The 21,377-nt window shown below is 44.1% G+C and overlaps 1 protein-coding gene across 2 annotated transcripts; it reads right to left on the reverse strand.

Moving 5' to 3' along the window:
• Window positions 1–1,078: 1,078 nt before the first annotated feature.
• Window positions 1,079–20,868, reverse strand: itgb8 (integrin, beta 8). 2 transcript variants are annotated; one of them, XM_050034943.1, is made up of 16 exons: window positions 20,262–20,868; window positions 19,072–19,157; window positions 17,006–17,177; window positions 16,350–16,456; window positions 15,383–15,522; window positions 14,804–14,969; window positions 13,837–13,995; window positions 12,465–12,560; window positions 12,267–12,359; window positions 11,044–11,184; window positions 8,350–8,770; window positions 8,028–8,250; window positions 7,827–7,930; window positions 5,637–5,753; window positions 4,667–4,830; window positions 1,079–2,897 (listed from the first exon to the last, which is right to left on the reverse strand). In XM_050034943.1, exons 1-16 carry the CDS (start codon window positions 20,353–20,355, stop codon window positions 2,769–2,771), a joined length of 2,412 nt encoding a protein of 803 aa, XP_049890900.1. In that variant the 5' UTR covers window positions 20,356–20,868; the 3' UTR covers window positions 1,079–2,768. The 2 variants fall into 2 exon arrangements, with proteins under 2 accessions (XP_049890900.1, XP_049890901.1); XM_050034944.1 differs by having other exon boundaries at window positions 2,759–2,897; window positions 4,667–4,924.
• Window positions 20,869–21,377: the final 509 nt, after the last annotated feature.

Consider the following 21,377-nt stretch of genomic DNA (forward strand, 5'->3'; position numbering starts at 1 on the left):
ATTTGAAGACAAGTTATATGCGCGTAATTTATTATCTTCAAACTCTACTGTTTGTTCAGCATTAAACAAGTTGCCTGTCAGATTAATATCTGGGTTATTTCTGACATTAATCACTCTAATTTTTATTTAAGGTTAATATATCCCATTATAGGTTATTTCAAAACACGCTTGGATGAAAGACTAAATTTTTATGATTCATCTCTGCTTGTAAGTTATGGATATAAATGGTTATCAATAAAGAGGACAATTTTTTGAATATATTTCCTTTCTTGTTAGGCCTGTGATTTAGCCTTAGCATTTTTTGTACATTATTTATTACTTCTTTTTTGGTAATTACAAATATAAAACAGTCTATTTCCTTATATCTTATACCTATCTATCTATTTCAAACTAACAAAAAATAAATAAAATAGATACGATTTAAGTACTGCTAGAATTAATCACACTGTAAACGAGGCAAGTTAAGTTTAATAATTTAAAGTATTTTTAAAATTCACTTCTTGGATTTGATCAATTGATTTTTGATGTAGGCTTAGCTGTACATTGTATTAGACATGCGCAATTAAATCAATTATATTTGAACTTGCAGTAATGTTTCAGTTCAGTTGGGGCCTTTTAACAGCAAGCTTGTGAGAATAAAATCAGCCACAACATGGTATTGAAATTATGTCAGTTCTGCCTTGTTCTGTTGACAAAGAGTGGTACTGATACTTTATCAAACACTGTATGTTGCACACTTTCTGTAACTGTCTCTTGCCTCAGTGGAAGTCATCTCAGTTGCCTTAGTGTGCATCTCCACCTAGTGTTCAGTTTATATAGCAGCTCTTTTTTGGAGCACACAGGTTGGTCACACCATGCTTTTCCCTTTTTGTTAGTTATTTGCCTGATCTGCTTAAAACCATACATTAGCCTGACCTAAAAACATTGAGCTCATAGTTAAAAATACAGCTTGCAAATGAGACACTATCTTAGTAAAAATTTGTTAAACTTTTCACCAGACTAACTTGACTTGGGCCACATTTTCTTTCAAAATATTTCAAATACAACCTTTAGAGGAAAAAAGAACTCAAGATATGATAAAAAAAAAAATCTTGCACATTTTATTGTGATGAAAACATTCACGCTACGCAACTAATCACATTAATAGACAGCAAAACTACACAGGAAAGTGCTGTTGTTACTCCGAACTCAGTGTCCGGTCAGATGAGATGATTATAACCTTATTGCTGCATTACTCTCGTGGTTAGAGACAGAGACCACTCTTCATAAACACAAACAGTACTTACTACCTGTCACCCAAGTAGCCTAATCATAAAATAGTACAATTAACATAAATAAAAAGGAAAAAAAAATCACAATAAATAATAATTAGTGTTCCTGACTTACAGTAACAGAAAGCAGCTATTGCTGTAAACAACAATGTGTTAAATAAAACTCAAAGAGGAACAGGATTGGGCGAGCGCAAGTCTTACAAGATGCAACTGGCACTCTGGATCCAGAGGATCTAGTGCATGAGGGGTGTAAGTCCTCCTCTGATCTCACTGATCCCAGTGCCTTCAGAGCTGATTTGTACCTCTGCCCAGGAGTTAGTCTCGGAGTCTAAACGCATCAGTAATGGCTCTGGGATGATCAGTAGATGCATGCAGACACAGTTCTTTGCTCTCTGTCTGTTATAGAGGCTACACGTGCAGGCGTTTGATGATGCAGTTGCCATTACTTGCCAGTATGTCGCTTTTTTAAAAATAAGATTTTCCAATCCATAGTTATTCCAGTGTTGTGGATTTGTTACATTAGCTTCAAATGCACTTAATGCGTAGATAGGTGACTTCTAATGCCCAACATGTCAAACCCACAATCGCAGCTCTCCTGCCCCAGAGATCCCACAGTCTTCAGTAGTATAATGCAAAAACAATTGTTCTAGTGCAAGTCTAATCAGATCGTCAACGACTGACAATCACATGAAACTATACTCTCACTGATCATGATAAAAAAAAATGTCATAAGGTAACACTAATTTGCAGTTGATCGGTTAACAAAAACAAAATGCAACAAAGAAACGAGAAGTATGCCACACATGACTAAACATCTAAATAAATCAAGAACACAAAAAAAAAGGCATACAGAGTCAATGGTGTGCTTTGTGGATTAAATCCCAAGGCAGTACAGCTGAGGTCAGTAATGTGTTGACAGTATTATTGGAGGAGAAAATGTCGTACCTCAAGCTGGCCACAAGGGGGCAGAATAAGACAGGGAGATGGTTCAGTTGGAGCATTGAAGTGTTGGAGTGCCTCATGATCACATAAACCCAAAACATGTAGTGTTTTTACTATAAAATCATAAATAGAAGGCCTAAATAGAGCAAAAATGTGTCTACCCGCACCACATGCACTCTCCTTATCTCTCTTTCTCACACACACCCGCTCACACACACACTCATAAGTTAGAGCAGTGATTGCTGCATGGCTAAAAAATGAAGAACGACCACCCTTTACCCTGCGGAAGAAGCTGCTACAGAGGAAAAAGAGGTGGGGGGACATGTGCTCTTCGTTTCGTCTTCCAGGATACTGGCCACTTCAGTCACACAGTTGATGAGAGCTTGGTCAGTTCGTTTAACCAATGGGATCCCATGGAGGTTTCATAGTTTAGTTATTCGTTATCTGCGTCTCCACATGCAGCTGGTTGAAGTTTCATGAAGGTTTAGAGGCAGAAAAGAAGCCTTTAGTTGAATCTCCCTCTGTGTTAATATCCGTCTGACCTTTGACCTTTGCCTAGCACTGCCAGGCGTCGCTGAGGTTCATCTTGGAAACCTGGATGTGCATCTCAACGGGCCGGTCAGGTGGACGATCCCTCCTGTAGGTGACTGTCTTCTCATTGGTTGTTGGGATGTACGACAGGTCCTGAAGGGTGAGAGGAATATGCAGTCAGCAAAAGCGACACACACACATTGCATATTATATTAAATCTAATTACATTAAAAACTGAAGTTATCCATCTGTACAGCTTTTTTATAAAAAAAATGGAGGCCCAGAGTTTGCATGTTCTCCCTGTATCAGCGTGGGTTTTCTCCAGGTACTCCAGCTTCCTCCCACAGTCCAAAGACATGCAGGTTAACTGGTGACTCTAAATTGTCCGTAGGTGTGAATGTGAGTGTGAATGGTTGTCTGTCTCTATGTGTCAGCCCTGTGATAGTCTCTCGCCCACTGTCAGCTGGGATAGGCTCCAGCCCCCCCGCGACCCCAAAGAGGATAAGCAGTTACGAAAATGGATGGATGGATAAAAGGAAAGTCATTGTATTTGAGATTTAATTAAAAATCCTTCAAAGGTTATGTGAAAATGTCAAAGGATTCCTGTTCAGGATTACGCTAATTATGACCATGATCAAGTCCATGTGGTTTTCTGTAGAGTTTTTGAGAAATTTAAAGGGGCAGTCAACTCAAATGACATTAAAAATTAAAATTTCCTCACTTTAAGTCATAGTATCCCCCTCTGATTTTATGCAGTTTGTTCTAAGCAACTTTGCATGTTGCGTATAATATAACAGGTTAGGCTTTAAATGATGTTGGTGTATCTTGGTTTAAAATATTGCTCCATGTGCCCCCTTTTAACCTGGAGCACCTGCCCCCCTAAAGGTCTCTGCACAGCCCTCATTAAAGCTCTGTTTTCACTGTCTACTTTTCTCTCTTTGAAACACACCATGTGAAACTACTTTTCTCCGACTCTCTCCTTTATCCAACTGTTGTCTCTCGTCTCATCTGTCCTGTGTGAGTGTCTCAGCTCCCTCGCTCAAGTTGTGATGCACAGATCTGATTGGCTAAGTACCATCACATGAGGTGATTTAACACATGCATTTGGTTGGTGAGTTTCCTGGTCAGTAAAACAACGCTACAAATTCTGTGCTGGTTATAAGTCTGGGTCTGGAGAGGACAGCATGTGGGTCAGCACCCAGGAGATGCACAGGGATGGCAGGTTAACAAGGGCAATGCATTTTGGGTATTTTGCTGTGTTGTTATCCAAGTGACTAGTACATTGACTTTAATAGTGACCTTTTAAAATCAGGAGCTCCCTTTGGGTGGATTTCATAAATATTCAAACTAAAATGCAGAGAGTGACCATTTGTTGAGGGAGTATGTGCAGCTTTCCAACACTTGCAAAACTCCCAGCTAATGTAAATAAGAACAAGATCCCCCTGAGAGTATAACGTTACGTCTGCAACATCTGCAGGGAATTGTGCTCCATTTAAGAATTCACGCAGTCATTTGTGCCATTAAGATGATCTGCAGTGAACGATGAACAATAAATGAGGGGTTCCAAATACTTTCACACCACTTTGGGCACACATGTCTCCAGAACCCCCCCCCCCCCCCCCAGTGAAATGTTCATCGCTTCCTTCTTCTCAAAGGTGCTGTACATCATTGTAAGGTCACAAATCTGGACACTGTAGATGGCGAGCTGGGAGTTGAGAGGAAATGTAAAATACAGCTGTACCTCAAAACAGCAGACTCAAATTTCTCACTCTTGGTTTCAGCGGACAGTATACATGAACAAAAATATCCTGCACTGAGGGGTCCCTGATGCTTCTGAGGCCGGGCTTCAGGGACAATTCAGCCTTTCCCCCAATTAAAACCCTGCTGACCGCCTCAAGCGTACTTGACCTTTGAGATCTAACCTTTCCAGTGCAGTGATAGCCTCTGTCCTCAGCAACGCCCTCTGGTGACAAGCCTCTCTTCTGTAGCAGCAGCCGGGACACAGCCACCACCACCAGCCCGCACAGCACTGTCAGGGCACACACGCTCAGGAATGTTCCTACCAGTCGGCTGCTGCTGGCACACTCTGTGGACACGGACATAAGGTTTCACTGTGGAGAACTGGGACAGGGTGCCTTTCACTGTGGCGGGCAAAAAGTTCACACTCACAAGTTTCGCCTCTAAAATGAAGTGGAGAAGAAGTAGTAAGAAGCATAAAATGGAAACACTCATGTAAAATACAAATACCTCAATAAATATACTTAGCTACTCTCCATACAAACACACACACACACACACACACAGAGCTCAGTCGGTGGCAGCTGTGCCAGTGGTGCTGCACTGAATAGTCAGCTGGCTGTGTATCTGCTGGGGAGCATGTGTGGATGACGGGCTCATCGCTCAAAACAAAGAGCCCAAAGAGTGCTCTGACATTTTGTAACAGAGTTTCCATGGAGACCTGGCTCCTGCTGCACCCGGGAGGAGTAGGCGTGAGCCGGAAGAGACTGTCCCGTTGGGTGGAGGGATGAGGGGAACAGGGGGAGGTGGAGGGGTGAGGGGAACAGGGGGGGGGGGACGCACAATGAACGGTGCTGTTCCAAAAATCGGGAAGGCGGGGTTGAACTGTAACACTTGGATGTGCGGTAATGTGTGAGCGTGTAACCCAGGGCATGTTTGAGTTAGTGGGCTTTAAATCGTGTGTGTGTGTGCGTGTGTGTGTGGCCATGAGAAGGTGAGCTGGGAGCCGAGGGGAAATGTAAAAAACAGCTGTAACACTGACAGCAGGCTTGCTGACTCAAACGCACCAGGGTGTAGTAGTGAAGCAATAGTAGCAACGGAAGTGACCTCAAATGAAGACTTGTATGTGTGTGTGTGTGTGTGTGTACATCATACCTGGTCTTCTGCTTATGTGAAGCTGTGTCTGACTCGACTGCGAGCTTGTTTGAAAGCGATAGCGACAGCCGTCATTACTGATGTACATACACTGGATCCACATCTCCCCTGCTTGGCCTGAAAATAGAGAGACGTGAGTTGAAGTGAGTTGTTATTCAGTCCAGACACGTTAAACTCCGAACCCTGGTGAAAATCCTCCTGGATTACTTAAAACAAAGGAATCAATGTGAGAGGCATTACAAGAGAGCTGCTGTGTTTTACAGCTCTTCAGCTTTTGTGTTAAAGTTGTACTGATCAATATTTCTATACCACTGTTACAATGACTCAAATCAGTGTGTGTAATGTGAACGGTGTCGCTGGAAGTGACAAATCCATAACCTTGTCCCACAACTCACAAGGCAACCTCAGCTCTACTGCACATTGTTGCTGCTTTTAACAAGAGATGTGGATTCGAGTCACACGAATGGACTTGAGTCAGACTAAATTTGATGACTTTGGGCTCAACAAAATCAAAAAAGACTCACCAATGACTCAAGACCTCACTTGGACTTGAGCCTTTTGATCTGATACTTGATACCTCCCCCCAAGCCAAGAGATTAACGTTACTTAAAATGTGTGTCATGAACCAATTTTCTTCCCTTGATTTATTGAAACAATGAACATTAACGCTATTCAGTCCCAACCAGTCGACAAATAGTTTCCCAAATCCACTTTGTGTGAACCTATAGCATCCGAACAATCTGCAGGAGAGAACCATGAAAAAATGATACCAAAGATAATTTTGCTCACATAGAAAAACTATGAGGTGGTCAACAAAAAACGAATTGTAGAAAGCAAAATGTCCCAAACACAGAAAATAAGAAGAAATTATAGCTGCTGCGCAGCGATGGGTCGGGTCCGGGCATTTTTAGGCAATTCTGAGCAACAAGCAGAAGAATTGGAAGACATTTAGGAATTTAGCAACACAATCTGCCTTTTGCATCAGCTGAGGCTTGAACTCACAACCTCTGAGACTAAGGATCAATCTCTATCTCACTGAGCTAATTAGTCAGTGACAATTCATGTGTAGCTTCACAAATTGACTAAGCCAGACGTGCAGGTTTAGCAGCCGTCCATGCATGGAAAAGCAGATTTCAAACCACTGTAAAAAATTCAGTTATTGAAACAAAAATCTGAAAATACACATATTGCATCTAGACAGCATGGAGATGTTGGTGATGATGAGTGAATGAGTGATTTGCTCCATAAGTGAAAAACTGATGTTTAAAATTGCCATTTTTACATTGACTCCAATTGTTCACATTAGAGCAAAATTCAAAATGCTGTCAAAAATTCATTTTTTGAGATAAAATTCTGAAATTTGCCACACATCATCTACCATGACTCTAGAATTTTGTCATTTTTTTCATGAACATTGAAGATTTATTTAGCAAGAATTTGCATGTATATGTTTACAGTACCGTTTACAGTCAAACATTTTGATGCACTGTAGGCTCAATTTTTGATAAATCAGGACAGTCTGAAGATGCTCTGTAGCAAGTTTGGTGTCAATTGAGCAAAAATTGTGGGAGGAGATAGGTTTACGAAGTTTTACAGTTTTTGAAAAAAATTTTTAATAGGTTTAAATGTACAAAAGTTTCTTCAGTATTGGGGCTACAGTTTGATGAGAGTTGTGAAGTTGTAGCACGTATGGTTGATTTGTTATGAATTTTCAAAGTTTTGAACTTTAGACGCTTGCTGTAGCGCCACCGTCCTGATGGCGCTTGAGTTTACAGCTGAGGATATCTGGCATGAGACTGGACCTTTGTGCAAAGTTTGGTGAGTTTTCACCCATGGGAAGTATGATTTCCTCAGAAGAATAAAGAAGAAGAAGAAGAAGAAGAAGAATAAAGAAGAAGAAGAAGAATAAAGAAGAAGAAGAAGAAGAAGAAGAATACCTAGGATTACAATAGTGTCCTGGCAGTTAAATACTGGCAGAGGGCAGAGTCTCTGCAGATAAATACACCACCACACACTTCCAGTGAGTCATACGTGATGATTGAGAGGGATGATTTCGGCATTTCTGCAGTTTATACTTTGCTTTTTAGGACAGTCCTGCATGGTGTATGGTTAAATTCTGGGTCAAATGGTAAACAGGAAGCTCAATCTTTTTTACAAGAAGCCCAGACATTGAATTAAACCCAGCTTTACCTAATACGTCGTCCATGTAGCCCACCAATGGAGCACAGGTGTTGTTGCAGACTCCTGCCTCTTTCTGTGTGAGACCGTGAGAAAGGTGGCAGTCGACACACTTCCTGAAAGACAGAGGACAACAGTGTCAGCCTCAGCTACGAATAGTTCTGTAACAGCTCCCATCATGCTTTGTGGTAGCAAACAGAAACTGACAAGTACCAGTATGATTGGCAGGTGCTTTGGCAAGCAGGACATCTCTCACAGAAGTCTCCAGATTGTCGGGGGTCGTCACACACACACTGGCCACACACACATCTGCCCCGCCCGCTGCAAAGCAAGCCGTCGGCGGATTGGCAGGTTGCTGTGGAGACGGGACAAGCACAGCTATCACCCGTCCAGTCATCCTCGCACACACACTCACCTGACACACACACACCACGCCCTGAGAGGAACAGACAGACATGGGAGGAAAGAGTGTTTTAGAGACAAATAAAATAATAGTAGACTGTTGCTTTTTGATATCTCTGTGTTCCTCCCTTACCTCCACACAGCAGTCCCCCTTCATACGGGCAGGAGAAGTCATCTATCTCGCAGTATTTCCCGTATACAGTCCCAAGCCTGGTTTCATCACACACACACCTCCCACACTCACACACTCCCCGACCACTGCAGTCCACATCAGACCCATCTGCTCTGCAGTTGTGGTTTGAATCTCCGTCTGAGTCCTTAATTAGTCCATGCGCTGGCGTCTGCTCCTGATTGGAGCTCTCCTGTGCTCCTCCGCATGGTGACTGGTCTTCATCGTTGCAGCGCCCCGTGGGTCCACAATTGCAGCGGCATTTGGAGTGGATCCTTACAACTGTCGATTCATTGTAACCCAAAGGTCGAACCAACACTGTGACATCTTCATCTTTGCCGTCGTCAGGACAAGAGCGCATGCCGATGGTGATATTGAAGTAGACCTTCATGGGAGGACAAAAAGACAATCATCACTTCAGTGCAGACTGAAATATCTCAACAGCTACTGGATGGATTGCCATTAAATTTGATACAGACATTCATAGTGCCCAGAGTATAAGTTCTAATAACTTTTGGGACTATTTCTAGTAGTTCTATGGTTTATGATCAAATCTCTGCAAAACTACTCACTTTCCAATCAGCTTCAGCTAGTCTACTTTCCAGGCTCGTCACAAAGCTCAAGGACCTGGGACTAAACACCTCACTGTGCACGTGGATCCTTGACTTCCTGACAGGCGGAGCCCAGGTGGTGAGAGTGAGCGGACACACCTCTTCTATCCTCATTCTTAACACCGGAGCACCCCAGGGCTGCGTTGTGAGCCCCCTGATGTGTGGTGGGCCTGATCTCAGATAACAATGAAAAGGCCTACCTGAAGAAAGTAGAGGACTTTACCCACTGGTGTCAGGACGACAACCTACTCCTGAACGTTAGCAAGACTAAGGAGATGATACAGGGACGGAACAACACCACCTTTAATATCAATGGGCCCTCGGCATAAAGGGTGGACAGGTTCCAGTACCTTGGTGTCCACATCATTGAGGGCCTGGCCTCGGCATTGCATACTGACTCAGTGGTGAGAAAGGCAAAGCAGAGACGGATTCACTTCAGACGCTTGAGGAAATCCTGGGTGTCCCTTCAAATATTGAGGAATGTCTATGTCTGTGCCATCGAGAGTGTCCTGACAGGGAACACCACTGCCTGGTGCATGAATGCAAGGCAAGTAGAGCAAGGTCTAAAGGACGCTCTACTCTGCCGAGATAATTTATACCAGATGTGCAAGAATAAAGCTAGGTGAATCATCAAGGACCCCCACCACCTGGATAATGCCTTTTCCTCCCCGCTGAGATTGAGAAGAAGGTACTTGATACACCAGGGGGACACATTAGGGAGAGCTTCTACCCTCAGGCCACGAGTACACTAAATGAGGACACTGCCTAAGACTAAAACTTGTTTCTGTGGTTTTCCCTGATAGAAAGAGTAGAGGATGACAAATATTCATGGAAGGCAGGACAGGTTTAAAAGCACACCAACAAAACAGATTCATGACTGACTAACTCACAAACATTTCTCTCTCATGTGTCTGCTGTTGCTTCACAGATCCCACACAGTTCCAGAGAATTACAGCAGAGTAAACATGTATTTCCCCCCATGAAAGTCTTGCTGTGATTCTCGAAAAGAATAACACAAAATGAGCCACCACTCATTGCATAATTAAGCCAATCTCTGATAAGACTTAAATACTTCCAGGTCACTTATCCAACATAAGTAACTGAATTCTAAGTGTAATTCTTAATGTGAATAATTATTCTGCTCATGTGGGCGGAAAATTGTGCACGCCGAAGCTTTGAATTTACAGCCAGGCCTTTCACTTGATTTTTATCGCCTTTCTGGTAAATGTGGGTACTTTCCATAATTCACTTTAATCCACCCATGGATTAAAAGGCTGAACTTCAGTCTATGTGCACAATGGAGTAACTATGGAGCAGTCATTAAGCATCTTGGTGTTCGACTGAGTTAAGAGCCCCAGAAGGTTACGGAGGAGATGAGTCTCATCAGCAGTTTAGGGAGTGAACAGAAAGACAATTTCCAAATGTACTGAAAATGTTATAATTTGTACCAAAGCGGGGGTTTCTTTAGTCGTTATAGTTGAGCATTTCTGGACAGTAACCTCTTGTACAACCATAACTACTGAAGCAGAGCTCCTCTGCAGAAGTGGTGCAGACTTATTTTTTCACATGGTGAATAAATGGAACAGGTATGAGAGCCATGGAAGTCCAGTGACCTATTTCTAAATATAAATGTCCTATTTGTTGGCATAAAGCCTCTCATATTGAGCAAGGTAAGGATTTTAGGACGCATAGGTCATGGAATCCCTGTGAAATGTTTTCCTGTTAAACACAGTCTGTAATCCGCTCAACTCGGATTATTTGCCAAATCTTTAGCTCAGTGATGTTTGTGTGTGAGCGTGTTTGTATGTGTCACGGTAATCCAATACACCCAATAAATGTCCTGTGACACTGCTGGCAGTTTAAATGAAAGATTGCTGTGTAAATATGAGTAACATTAAGCCAAAGTTTTGCGCAGTGTGTGCTTTGATACTGTTGTGTATGAACAACTTAGACAAATTATTTTTTCAGCGTCTTGACCTAGGTGGTCGTCTTTGTCGCCAGTGGCATGATCCACCACTGTGTACTGAAGGAATGCTTGTGTAATTACCGTCTGATCTGGCTGCACCCCCGTGCAGCTCTGGTCCTTCACAGTGGATCCATCGGGACAGAGAGGAGTTACAGACACCCAGTACCTGCTGACTGCCTTGTCCTCCACTGACACTGACACTGACACCTCTGACAACAACCTCTGAAGAAGCGAGGGCAGAGACAGAGAGAAATGGCAACATTAACTTCACTGCCTGATAGCAACAAATCCAATGTATTATGCTGCTTTTAAGGGAATGTGGGTTGCGATAAAAGAGAGTGGGAAGAGCAGCGACAGTTTAAAAATTTAATGAATATAATCTGCGTGAGTGAAAAGTAATGAGGCAAGAGCGGGAAAGAGAGATAGAAAGGGAGAAGTGTGATTAATCAAAGTTGTCACATGTCCCCAGAAAGCCCTCCTTTCTTTCTTTCTGTTTGAAATACGGGGGGGTGGTGGTATGGGAACCAGGAGGTGGGGCCAAAAATAGCATCTTTGTATTCGTCCATGATTAGGACACATGGTTTTCCGTGGGCATCTGATAGCTATTATAAAGCCAGCTTCTGTTCAGGCTCTGCTGCTTGTGTATGCGTGTGTGTGTGTGTGTGTGCGTGTGTGTGTGTGTGTCTGCACGTAGGCATGGCTGTGCACCCAGATCTGTGGATTCGGCAGATTCTCCAGGCAAACAATGGAGCGCTGTGCCTGAGGCAAGATTATAGCCTAAACTGCTTCCAACTGAACAAACCCCTAGTCTCTCTCTCTCTCTCTCTCCCTCTCTCTCTCTCTCTCTCTCTCTCTCTCTCACACACGCACACACACACAAGGTCTTACCCCTCCTTAACCTCATGTTCTTATCCATGTTTTTCTGTTTGATTACGCCTTCAGCGACCCAAAACATCTCCAATCATCTCCAACTTAATTAAGGTTTAAAATAAAAGTGTCATTCCCCTGGACTCTGCGCAGTCAAACCTAATTCTCCTGGGCCTTTTGTTTCCCGCAAACAGGAATGTGCTGTTAGTGCTATGATCTGAGTTCATGTTGCCTCAGCAGATCAGCGGACCAATGCCTCAACACATCTGAACCGATACTGCGTGGGCTCATGAATTCAGCTCATGCTGTGCTGCTGCTCTCTTCTCCCTAACCTTTCACTTGTCCCCATCCTTCTCTTTGTACTCTGAAGGATGAATAATATACTGAGGATAAAAACGAGAAAGAAGTTGCAGAGGAAGTGAGTGAGTGCTCTGTACCTTGTAGGCGTCCACCACCAGCTCTATAAGGTTCGGAGCTTGGAAGAGGCCTAACTTTCCCAGGTGGGAGCCAGGCAGTAATCGTACCAACTCCTAGAGAAGCAAAGGGAGATGAAGGTAAAGACATTATACTCCCTTATGGAAGCCTCTCGACCCTAAAAATGATGTTGTTGTGGACACTTGTGTGGGGGTGATTACCTCGTACCACTGGTACTGCTGCTTCTCCACAGCAAAGATGGAGTAAATATGGTTTTCAAGCAGCTTATCAGACAACTGACCCAAACTAGGGTGGTCCTGAAAGGGAGACAAACAACAGGCTTTATACAAAAAAGTATTTTCTCAGGAATGCACTCCCTTTTTCCCCCTAATGTACCGTATCAAATTTAAGCCCACTATTCCTGATATACCGTAATTTGTCTACAAACTTGCATCTACATGGCCCACGATTCAACTGCACCCCATGTAGTAGAGTGTACACAGTCCATAGCTGTAAAGGAATACTTTACCCCCCAAATGATCGTTGCTTATCATTTACTCACCTTGTGTTATGTTGAATTTGTAGAGATCACTTTGTTTTTCTTGCATGCCTCCAGTGAATGGAGAATCCAAACATTCTTCTTGATGAATTGAAGTCATAGTCGCATCAGTCGTATGCTCAGCACTTCCCAAGCAGACAGCCCTGTGCGACAAGGAACTGAACTAAAAGTAAAACTTGCCTTTACTCTTTTCAAAGCTAGACTCCATTGACAAAAACAGAACCTTGCTGAACATGTTAGACGCTGGTCTACCACTGCCTCCATCAGTTAGTTTGTGTTATTGTAGTTCGGGATTCACCAAAGTAAACACTAAATTACTGTTTTTGTCAATGGAGTCTGGCTTTGAAGAGACAAATTTCCCTTTTAATTTGTTTCCCCCGTCGAAAACGGCTGTGTGTTTGGGAGCAACTGAGTTTACGACTGGAAAAATGCGACATGGATTACTGCACATGTTCTCTGAGAGTTTGTAAACTAATGTTTTGATATAGTTTTGCTGCTGTTAAACGTGGACCCCAATGACTTCAACTCATCAAGAGTTTTCTCCATTTTTGGATTCTTAATTCACCATGGAGGCATGTGGGGAAAAACAACATTTTCTCCACAAAGTCAACATAACATGGGCCGAAAAACTGATACACAGATTATCATTTGGGGTGTGACGTATTCCTTTAAAGGAATAGTTTGACATTTTGGGAAATAAGCTTATTTAATTTTCTTGGCAGGCATTAGATGAGAAGATCACTACTACTCTACTGTACTACTACTGTACATTGAATATGCAGCTATTGCCAGCAGCAGCTTAGCTTAGCACAAAGGCTGGAAAACACTTGGCTATATGCAAAGGTAACAAAATCTGTATACCAGCACCTCTAAAATTCATTAATTAATATTGTTTTGTCCCATTTTTAATACTCTGTAAGACTCATTTTATCTGCACACTCCATATGTATGTGACACCAAGTGAGCTTTAAGATGCATTAAACACCCAGTTAAACTGTTCAGCTCTTATAAGCCAAGCTTCCTCCTCCTCTTACCATCTTCGTGCTCCCTGTGTAGACATTGTTTTCCAGGTGACACAGTCCGTCGTGCGGCGTCACAATCCCCGCCAGTCGGCTATCCAAGGCAAGGTGAGACGGCTGATCGGTCATCAGGAGCAGCAGACGCTTGGCCTGTGGTCGCCAACCCACGGATCTCTAGAAGAGAGACGGAGGAGAATCAGGACATTGTGTAATGTGTGTAAATCATGTGTATTCTGTTTCCATAGAGTAGTTTTATAGATTCTCTCATTTCTATCCCCATTAGTCAACTGCATTCACACAGACTGATGTGGAAAATATGTGCATGCTTTATATTTTTTACACATGTGGTAAGAAACTGCAAATTCAAACATTTTACTCATCTGACCTACATTAGCTCCCGTGGTGATCAGCTCCGTCTGTTATGCCCAATTAAAGGAAACACAGCAGAAATTCCGCCACCAGTCACAGACGCTGCCTCTTTATGTCTGTGACTTGTCATACGCAGTGTGAGAAAAATGGGTCTATGTGAGTGTGTGTGTACACATGTGTGTATTTAAGGAAACCCAGTGAGTTTATAAGTAGGCCTGACATAATGGAGAGTCTATTTCTAGAGCGATGACCACCGTGGTGTTTCCCTGCAGGGTTGTTACTCAGGGGCCCCCTGCGTGCTGTGACTCACGGCCCTCCTGCAGCCATAGCATAAGCAACTCTGTGTGTGTGTGTCTGCCATACCCCAGCGGTGGTGTCATTACTTAGTGAGATTCCAGTGGTGATATCCAGTGCTGAGTCAGAGTGCCACTATTCTCCCAGGATAAACGCCCCTTTCACCACCATGCAGGCTTACTACCAAATTTGGGGTTATGCCTCATTTTCTTAACATATTCAAAACATTGAAAATGACCCGCCTTAAAAAACATGCCGCTAACTCCCTTTCTGTTTGTTGCACACACAAGCCTGGCTTTCAGTATCTGTGCATACACACCTGGCAGACGGCAGCTTGCAGCATAGCATCCAGTCCTCCCTCAGGTGTGTCCATGTTTCCAGAGATTCGCTGGCGTTTTATCACACGCGTGAACTCGCTCATGTTTCCAGTCATGCTCAGGACGTGGTGGAAGCCGTGGGCCGGGCGACAGCGGATCTCATAATCACTGGTGAGAGACGGAGATGGTCCAGAAAGTTTTCTTTAAATTGCAACATCCAAAGCTGCAGATCTCAGGACAAATCAAAATGCTACATCTGTTGTTTCCGTCTCCCAGCACAGCTCATCATCACAACAATGTTGCCCCACAACAACTGATGAATCTCTCTCTGAGTCACACAAAATTGGGAGCAACTAATGGGAACAGCTTGCTCGCATGTATTTTTAAATAATCATCACTCTTCCGGTCTCATTAAAAGAAAAAAAGTTCGCCGATGAACATAGCAAGGCAAACTTTTAAGGTTTTAAAGATCTATTTTATTCATACTAATAAAAAAAAAAATCACAAAATGAGCTATGCTGTGAGGACTATCCCTGCTTTATCAACAATCAGTAAGCCAACCAACAGATTGTGCATCTTACCTGCAGGGGTTGTTGATCTTGGAGGGGTGGACATTGATGTAAGGGGACACAGGTTTATCAACAAACGAGCCGAAACCCAGCCAAAGGTCCGAGGAGTGCTCCGTCATACGAAGAGACAGCGCTACGCCCACTGTCTTCAACTGGACCACAGCGAAAATGCAGAGGGAGGTTGATGACATTTGGGAAATCAGAGGGCGGATAAAGGATGGTAGGAGGGAGAAACAGAAACGGTGAAAAGGTAGAGGGTGAGACAGAATGAGATGACAACTTTTTAATTAATCTTTAAAGAGATTGCTCACTTGAGTAAATTAGATTGAGCTCTAAAATTTCTACACTTGATATCTGCCCATGATGATATCTGTTATCTGAGCTGGGCTTGTTTGTTTCCAACCACCATAATAACAGTGTAGGAGGTTGTGAGGATTCAGAATTTAAACCTTTTAAAAATACACTCTTTCCTTAAAGGTGCTGTACGCAACATTCAGAGCATTATAAAGCAGCAAACAACTTGTGCTGTGTAAAGATACAGTGGAGTCATGGTGTCCAGAGCAGAGAATGAAGTCACTCTCTCTGTTCTTTGTTGTGATAGACAGTCCAGCTGCGCGTGCATGTTAGTGCATGTGAGTCGCTGTGTGTGTGTGTGTGTGTGTGTGTGTGTGTCCCACTGACTTGCTTACTCGCCATTGCTTTGAACTGTGCTCATACAGCCATTACGGGTGATTACCGCTAAAAACAGCAACAGTGTCTTCGCAAAACGCCCACCCTCTAGTCCCTCCACATGTTAACACCCTTGTCAACACTGCTCGCGCTGTTGGCACCATAAGCTGTCACCTCCATGTTAAGAGCCATGTGCAGACGACACCAGCTCAGACACTGACTCATAGACATTGCTCTGAATGTCGTGTACAGGTCGTTTGAGAAAAATAAGTGAAATGCTTCGGCACTGAGAAACACGACGGACACTTACATGATCAAGGTTTTCCTGCATAGACGCCGACACATCAACCAGGTAGTACAGGTCCACAGGGTAACGCTCAAGCTGCTTCACAGCCACTACGACGCTAGCCTCTGCACCTAGGAACACACACACACACATACACACAATAAAATCATTCATTTTGAACCAAGGTTATTAAAGTTAGAGATAGAATAAACAGGAAATGTCTTTAGTTTAATCTGTGTTAATTTGGTCTTATCTGTCAACACAACAACCACAATGGGGCACTGGTATGTTTGTTTATTGAAACTGTGGTCTCTACATGACTGTGAGTCACCTGTCCTCACAAAGAGTTGTGTTTATGTTTTAAAACCTGTTCTGAACTTCTTAAATTTTGCCCCTGAAAAGTACCTGAAATAGAAATAATAATAAATAAGCAACACCAATACCGAAACTCATCAAAACTAAACTAAAACTAAACATTTTAGACAATAAAATGGGTGGCAACCCTGGAAACTAAACCGAAAGCAAAAATTATAAACAAAATGAAAATAAAAACTATAATAACTCTGTTTTAAACTTTACCTCAGCTGCCTGATCACACACTACAATGATATGGATACACCATTTTATACTTGACTTAAAGCTGCATTCACGGCACAAATCCAGAGGTGCCCTTCATCTACCTGGTCTGAGGGTGACGCTGATGTCTCGTGGGGACACTTGAGTGCTGCTGACCGTCGCGTTGACCTCCACCTTGATCTCTGACTGTTCCATGAACTCCGGTCCACAGCCTCTCCTGAGCAGCTTCACTGGCAGGTCGCAGCGCTGGTTCGGCCCGGCCCCATCCAGAAAGTCCTAGAGGTCACACAAGGTCAAGAAGGGAAGTGGTGAGTTTAGACATCTCATAAGCCCCGATGATATCATATTGTGTAAAATTCAGAGAACAACACAAAAAACTAAACAAGACCCAGGAGGAAAAGCTGCCAGACAGTTGTGAAGATAATACAACTAAGCCGTCTTTAAAGATTTTATCACAATAGTCGCATCTCGGAAATGAGAACAAGTGACACAAACAAGTAGGTCAAGTAGAATACCACATTATCCTCCATGAACCCACAGGCAAGACGCACTGCTGCTACCAAATATATGACCATCATGAATGTATACTCTGTCAGATGCATCCCTTTGAGTCACTGTGAAGCAAGATTTCAAGGTCAAAAGAATCAATTTCTACTCACACATGCAGGAGTACGAACACTCCAGAGTGCAAGGTTTGAAATGCATGAGCTCTTTCGCCCTCTTCATTTTCTGATCTCACTGCACAGCACAGTGTGAAAGACCTTTATTTCACACGTTGAAACTGACGCCACAATGACTCACCTTGGTTTCATTTTTCGTTTCTGTCGTTTTCATGATGTTTGTATTGATCTGTGACGTAGTTACACTGACTTCAGAGCCATTACCATATCATTATGTAATTCTGAAGTGAGTCATCAGTTTAGCGAATCAGGAAGAAGTGTCCTGCTTGTGTCCACATCTAATCTGTCCGTATCTGATTACAGAGGAAAGGAGGGTGAAATAAAAGCAGCAGCTCTGATGGATAGAACCATAGGAGATTTCCGTAAATCTTGCTGTGATTAACCTCTTCGCTGCCTAATAGCTACTTGCTCCAATAATACGGCACAACAGCGTCACGCATTGCAGCTTTGGGGATGGATTAGTGACCTTTGGTACTTCCGTCTGTGAGAAACTCACTCAACAACACAGTGACTAACACTGGAAAAATACAACTACGCCATTAAATGTGTGTGTTTACAGCATGTCATGGGCCTGATTGGTACGAGTGTGACATAATCAAGCGGATAGGGAATGAAACAGCGCCATTGATTGAGATTACTACAACTTCTGAAGCAGAAATAGCACAAGAGCAGAGCAGCAAACACTCTGCAATGAAAGCTGAAACTACAGCTAAATATGTGACCATGTAACTTGAAAGCTTTATTTATGGCTGTCTCTGTGGCTATAATTTGTCCTGTAGGGACTCTGAATACCAGAAAGTTTCACAGCGACTTCCCCGGACTTTCCTCACAGAGTTTGCCCCTTCGCCTGATGCCGAATGTCAGTGGCAAAATGTGAGCATGCATAATTACAAGCACTGTACCTGCTTACTGTCAGTGCTTTTCCAATCATGGATCTGTGACGTCGTGTGTAGGTGGTTGCTGTGTGAATGCTTTCCGGCCCTACTTAATGATGTCAGTTAAGGTTAGGGCTCACAGGATGGGAAAGCACCTGAAGTCTGTAAACACACACATGTTGACAGTCTGGTCTAGACGGTGCAGTGTGTGTGTGTTATGACTGGTGTGGCGCTTGGAGGCTTTACAGCTTCCCAAGGCTGATTCAGGGTGGGCTCTTTACGAGACACACTGACACCCAGAGAGCAGATACAGACAAACACACAGGCAGATGCACACGTTGAAACAAATGCAGTGATATGTGTGAGCGCCCAGACTAAACACATGGATAGAAAGTGGCTCTGTCCCTGAGAAAGCACGCGAGGAGACATTCACACACACAAAGACACACTCACACAGGTCATAGGGCGGGCCACTGAGCCCGAACACACACATTATATTCGCATCCGTGGATGGCATCACAGCTTTGGTGTGTGTCATCTGAGGAATGCTGCTGAATGTCTGCCACGTTCTCTCTTTTTCTGTCTCAAACCCACACTTTGTATACACATTCCTACCTCCTTGAAGCACCAGGCACACTGTGGCCCACGTCTGAGACACTCTGTACAAGAAGCGACACTAGGAGACCAACACACACTGTCACCTGCAGAGAGAGAGAGAGAGAGATGGGGAAAGAGGTAGAAAGGGAGACAGAAACGGGATGTAAAGAGAAGAGTCTACGATTAGCATATGAAAGAATGTGTGTGTCAACACTCATTAGCCATGCAGCCGAGCCCCTGTGGATATTTAGACATCTCATGCACACTTTTGATGATGGAAGCACCACTTAGCATCGCATATGAGGCTATTCAGCGAGCATCAGCCAGCCGTGTAGTGGGAAAACGGCCTGGAGTGTGGGAACAGGTGCTTGAGTCGTTGGAGTGGTGCAATGGATCATTTCCCACACCCCCACACACACATATGCAAACACATGCACAGACAGGACTAACTAATCATGAGTCACTCTGTGAATGCAACATGCACACAATTAATGGAGGGACACTGTGACAAATCGCTCATGCAAGATACTTTTATGCAACATTAGCAGAAAAATTACAGCATGACGTAGACACTGAGGACTTTATACAGGGCAACACAAAATGAACCTTGAGCTCCCCGTGGTGCGATTAATGATTCATTGAAGTGATTTATCTGGTGAAATTCAATTTTCCAGAGCAATTTCAGTGAGCTACAGGGTTGGAATGTAGGACAGAGAAAATGCTGCAGGTCCCAGCATCCCTAACAGCCCACTAACAAGCAGTGTTGACCCAATTAGCACTCCTGGCCTCTGGCAAACATCAAAATAGGTGAAGCGTTTAAGTTGCAATTATAACTGATCAATACATGCTGAAACAAGAGGTTGATGTGGTGCGGGCTACTCCAGTGGGTCCCCTTGTTGTGGGTTTGGAGGTTTCCCTTCAAAAAAATGAATAGTTTGTTACTCCCCTGCTTTAATGTGTGTTAAATGAGACAGTTTATAAGCTTGATTGCTTTGTTCAGAGGTTGGTAGTCTGCCTAAAACTTGCCACAATGACAGTGGAAATATAAGGGGATGAGGAGTCCTTTAAATGAAACATTTGGGAAACCATCGACCCCCTGCAGAGAGCGCAGCACGGCAGCTGATGTTGCGCAGTGATGTCTCGACACTGATACATGATGTCGGCTAATTGCTGGATGATGTAATTGGCCCTAATGAGCCTCCACTCACCGGCACTGGAAGCTTCTGCGCAGACAGCGACCACCACGCAGCAGAGCAGGAGACACAGAGGGACGCTGCCGTATGCGCGGAGCCAGGAAGTCATATTATCCTGTCCACACCGGGAGGGCGACCTGAGCGAAGCAGCGAGGGAGGGGGGCCACAGGAGCAGACGCTGTACAGTTTACTGGAGATGAACCGGGCTAGACCGGGCACCCAGCGTCCGCCGCCGCACGAACAATAGCCGGGAGTGCCGGACCGAGCCGCGGGGCATTGTCGTTCACCCAATAACCTACTAATCCCGGAGAGGTATTCACATCCCCCGGGTTAAATCAGCTTACAAGCGCGCTCCCTCGTGGACCACGAGTGGAGGTGAAGCAATCGGTGGAGTGCGGCGACAGCGGCTGCGGCGCAAGTCCCTCCATCCAGCCGCAGGTGTACGCGACGTGTCCCCGCGTGCTTCCACTATGGACCTCACAGCTCTCGCAGCTGCTGGTGAAGTCTCATCCCGGGACAGAGCGGAGTTACACACACACACGAGTACCAGCGCAGCTTTCAACCGGTGCGCACCAACATGCTGACTGAACATCCCACGCGCAAGCCAGAAGAGTGACCGTGTTTTAACGCTGTACTGACTAAGGCAGGCGGTGCCATGGCAACGACGCTCTGTCCTCGATGTATGAGAGAGAGAGAGAGGGGGAGAGTTAAGGAGGGAGGGAAGAGAGACAAATAAGGAGAGAGAGAGGAAGAGAGACATGAAGTGCTTACTACAAGGAGTTGTGGTGGGGTGCATTCCAAGTGAACCGTGGCCTTGAATTGAACACTGATGTTTATATTGCTCCATCAGGGAGCCATTTAACACTGAGGGCTCCTGTGTGTGTGGGGACCCAAAATGTGCATGGATGGATGATGGGGTAGAGGAGCAGGGAGGGGAGGTGGGGGTCAATAAAGCCAGAGCTCTTGCAGAGGGGTTCACAAGCTGGTGCTAAGGAGGAGGAAGGGGGGGCTGAGTCCATTGTGCACAGATTCCAATGACATGGAGTAACCTCGCCTCGCCGGCTGCTCCGCTGAGCAGGAGCCAAAGACTTACTACATAACTCAACATTTTAAGCTGGAGGAAAACACAGC

The sequence above is a fragment of the Epinephelus moara genome, chromosome 22, assembly GCF_006386435.1.
Source record: "Epinephelus moara isolate mb chromosome 22, YSFRI_EMoa_1.0, whole genome shotgun sequence".
Lineage (NCBI taxonomy): Eukaryota > Metazoa > Chordata > Actinopteri > Perciformes > Serranidae > Epinephelus > Epinephelus moara.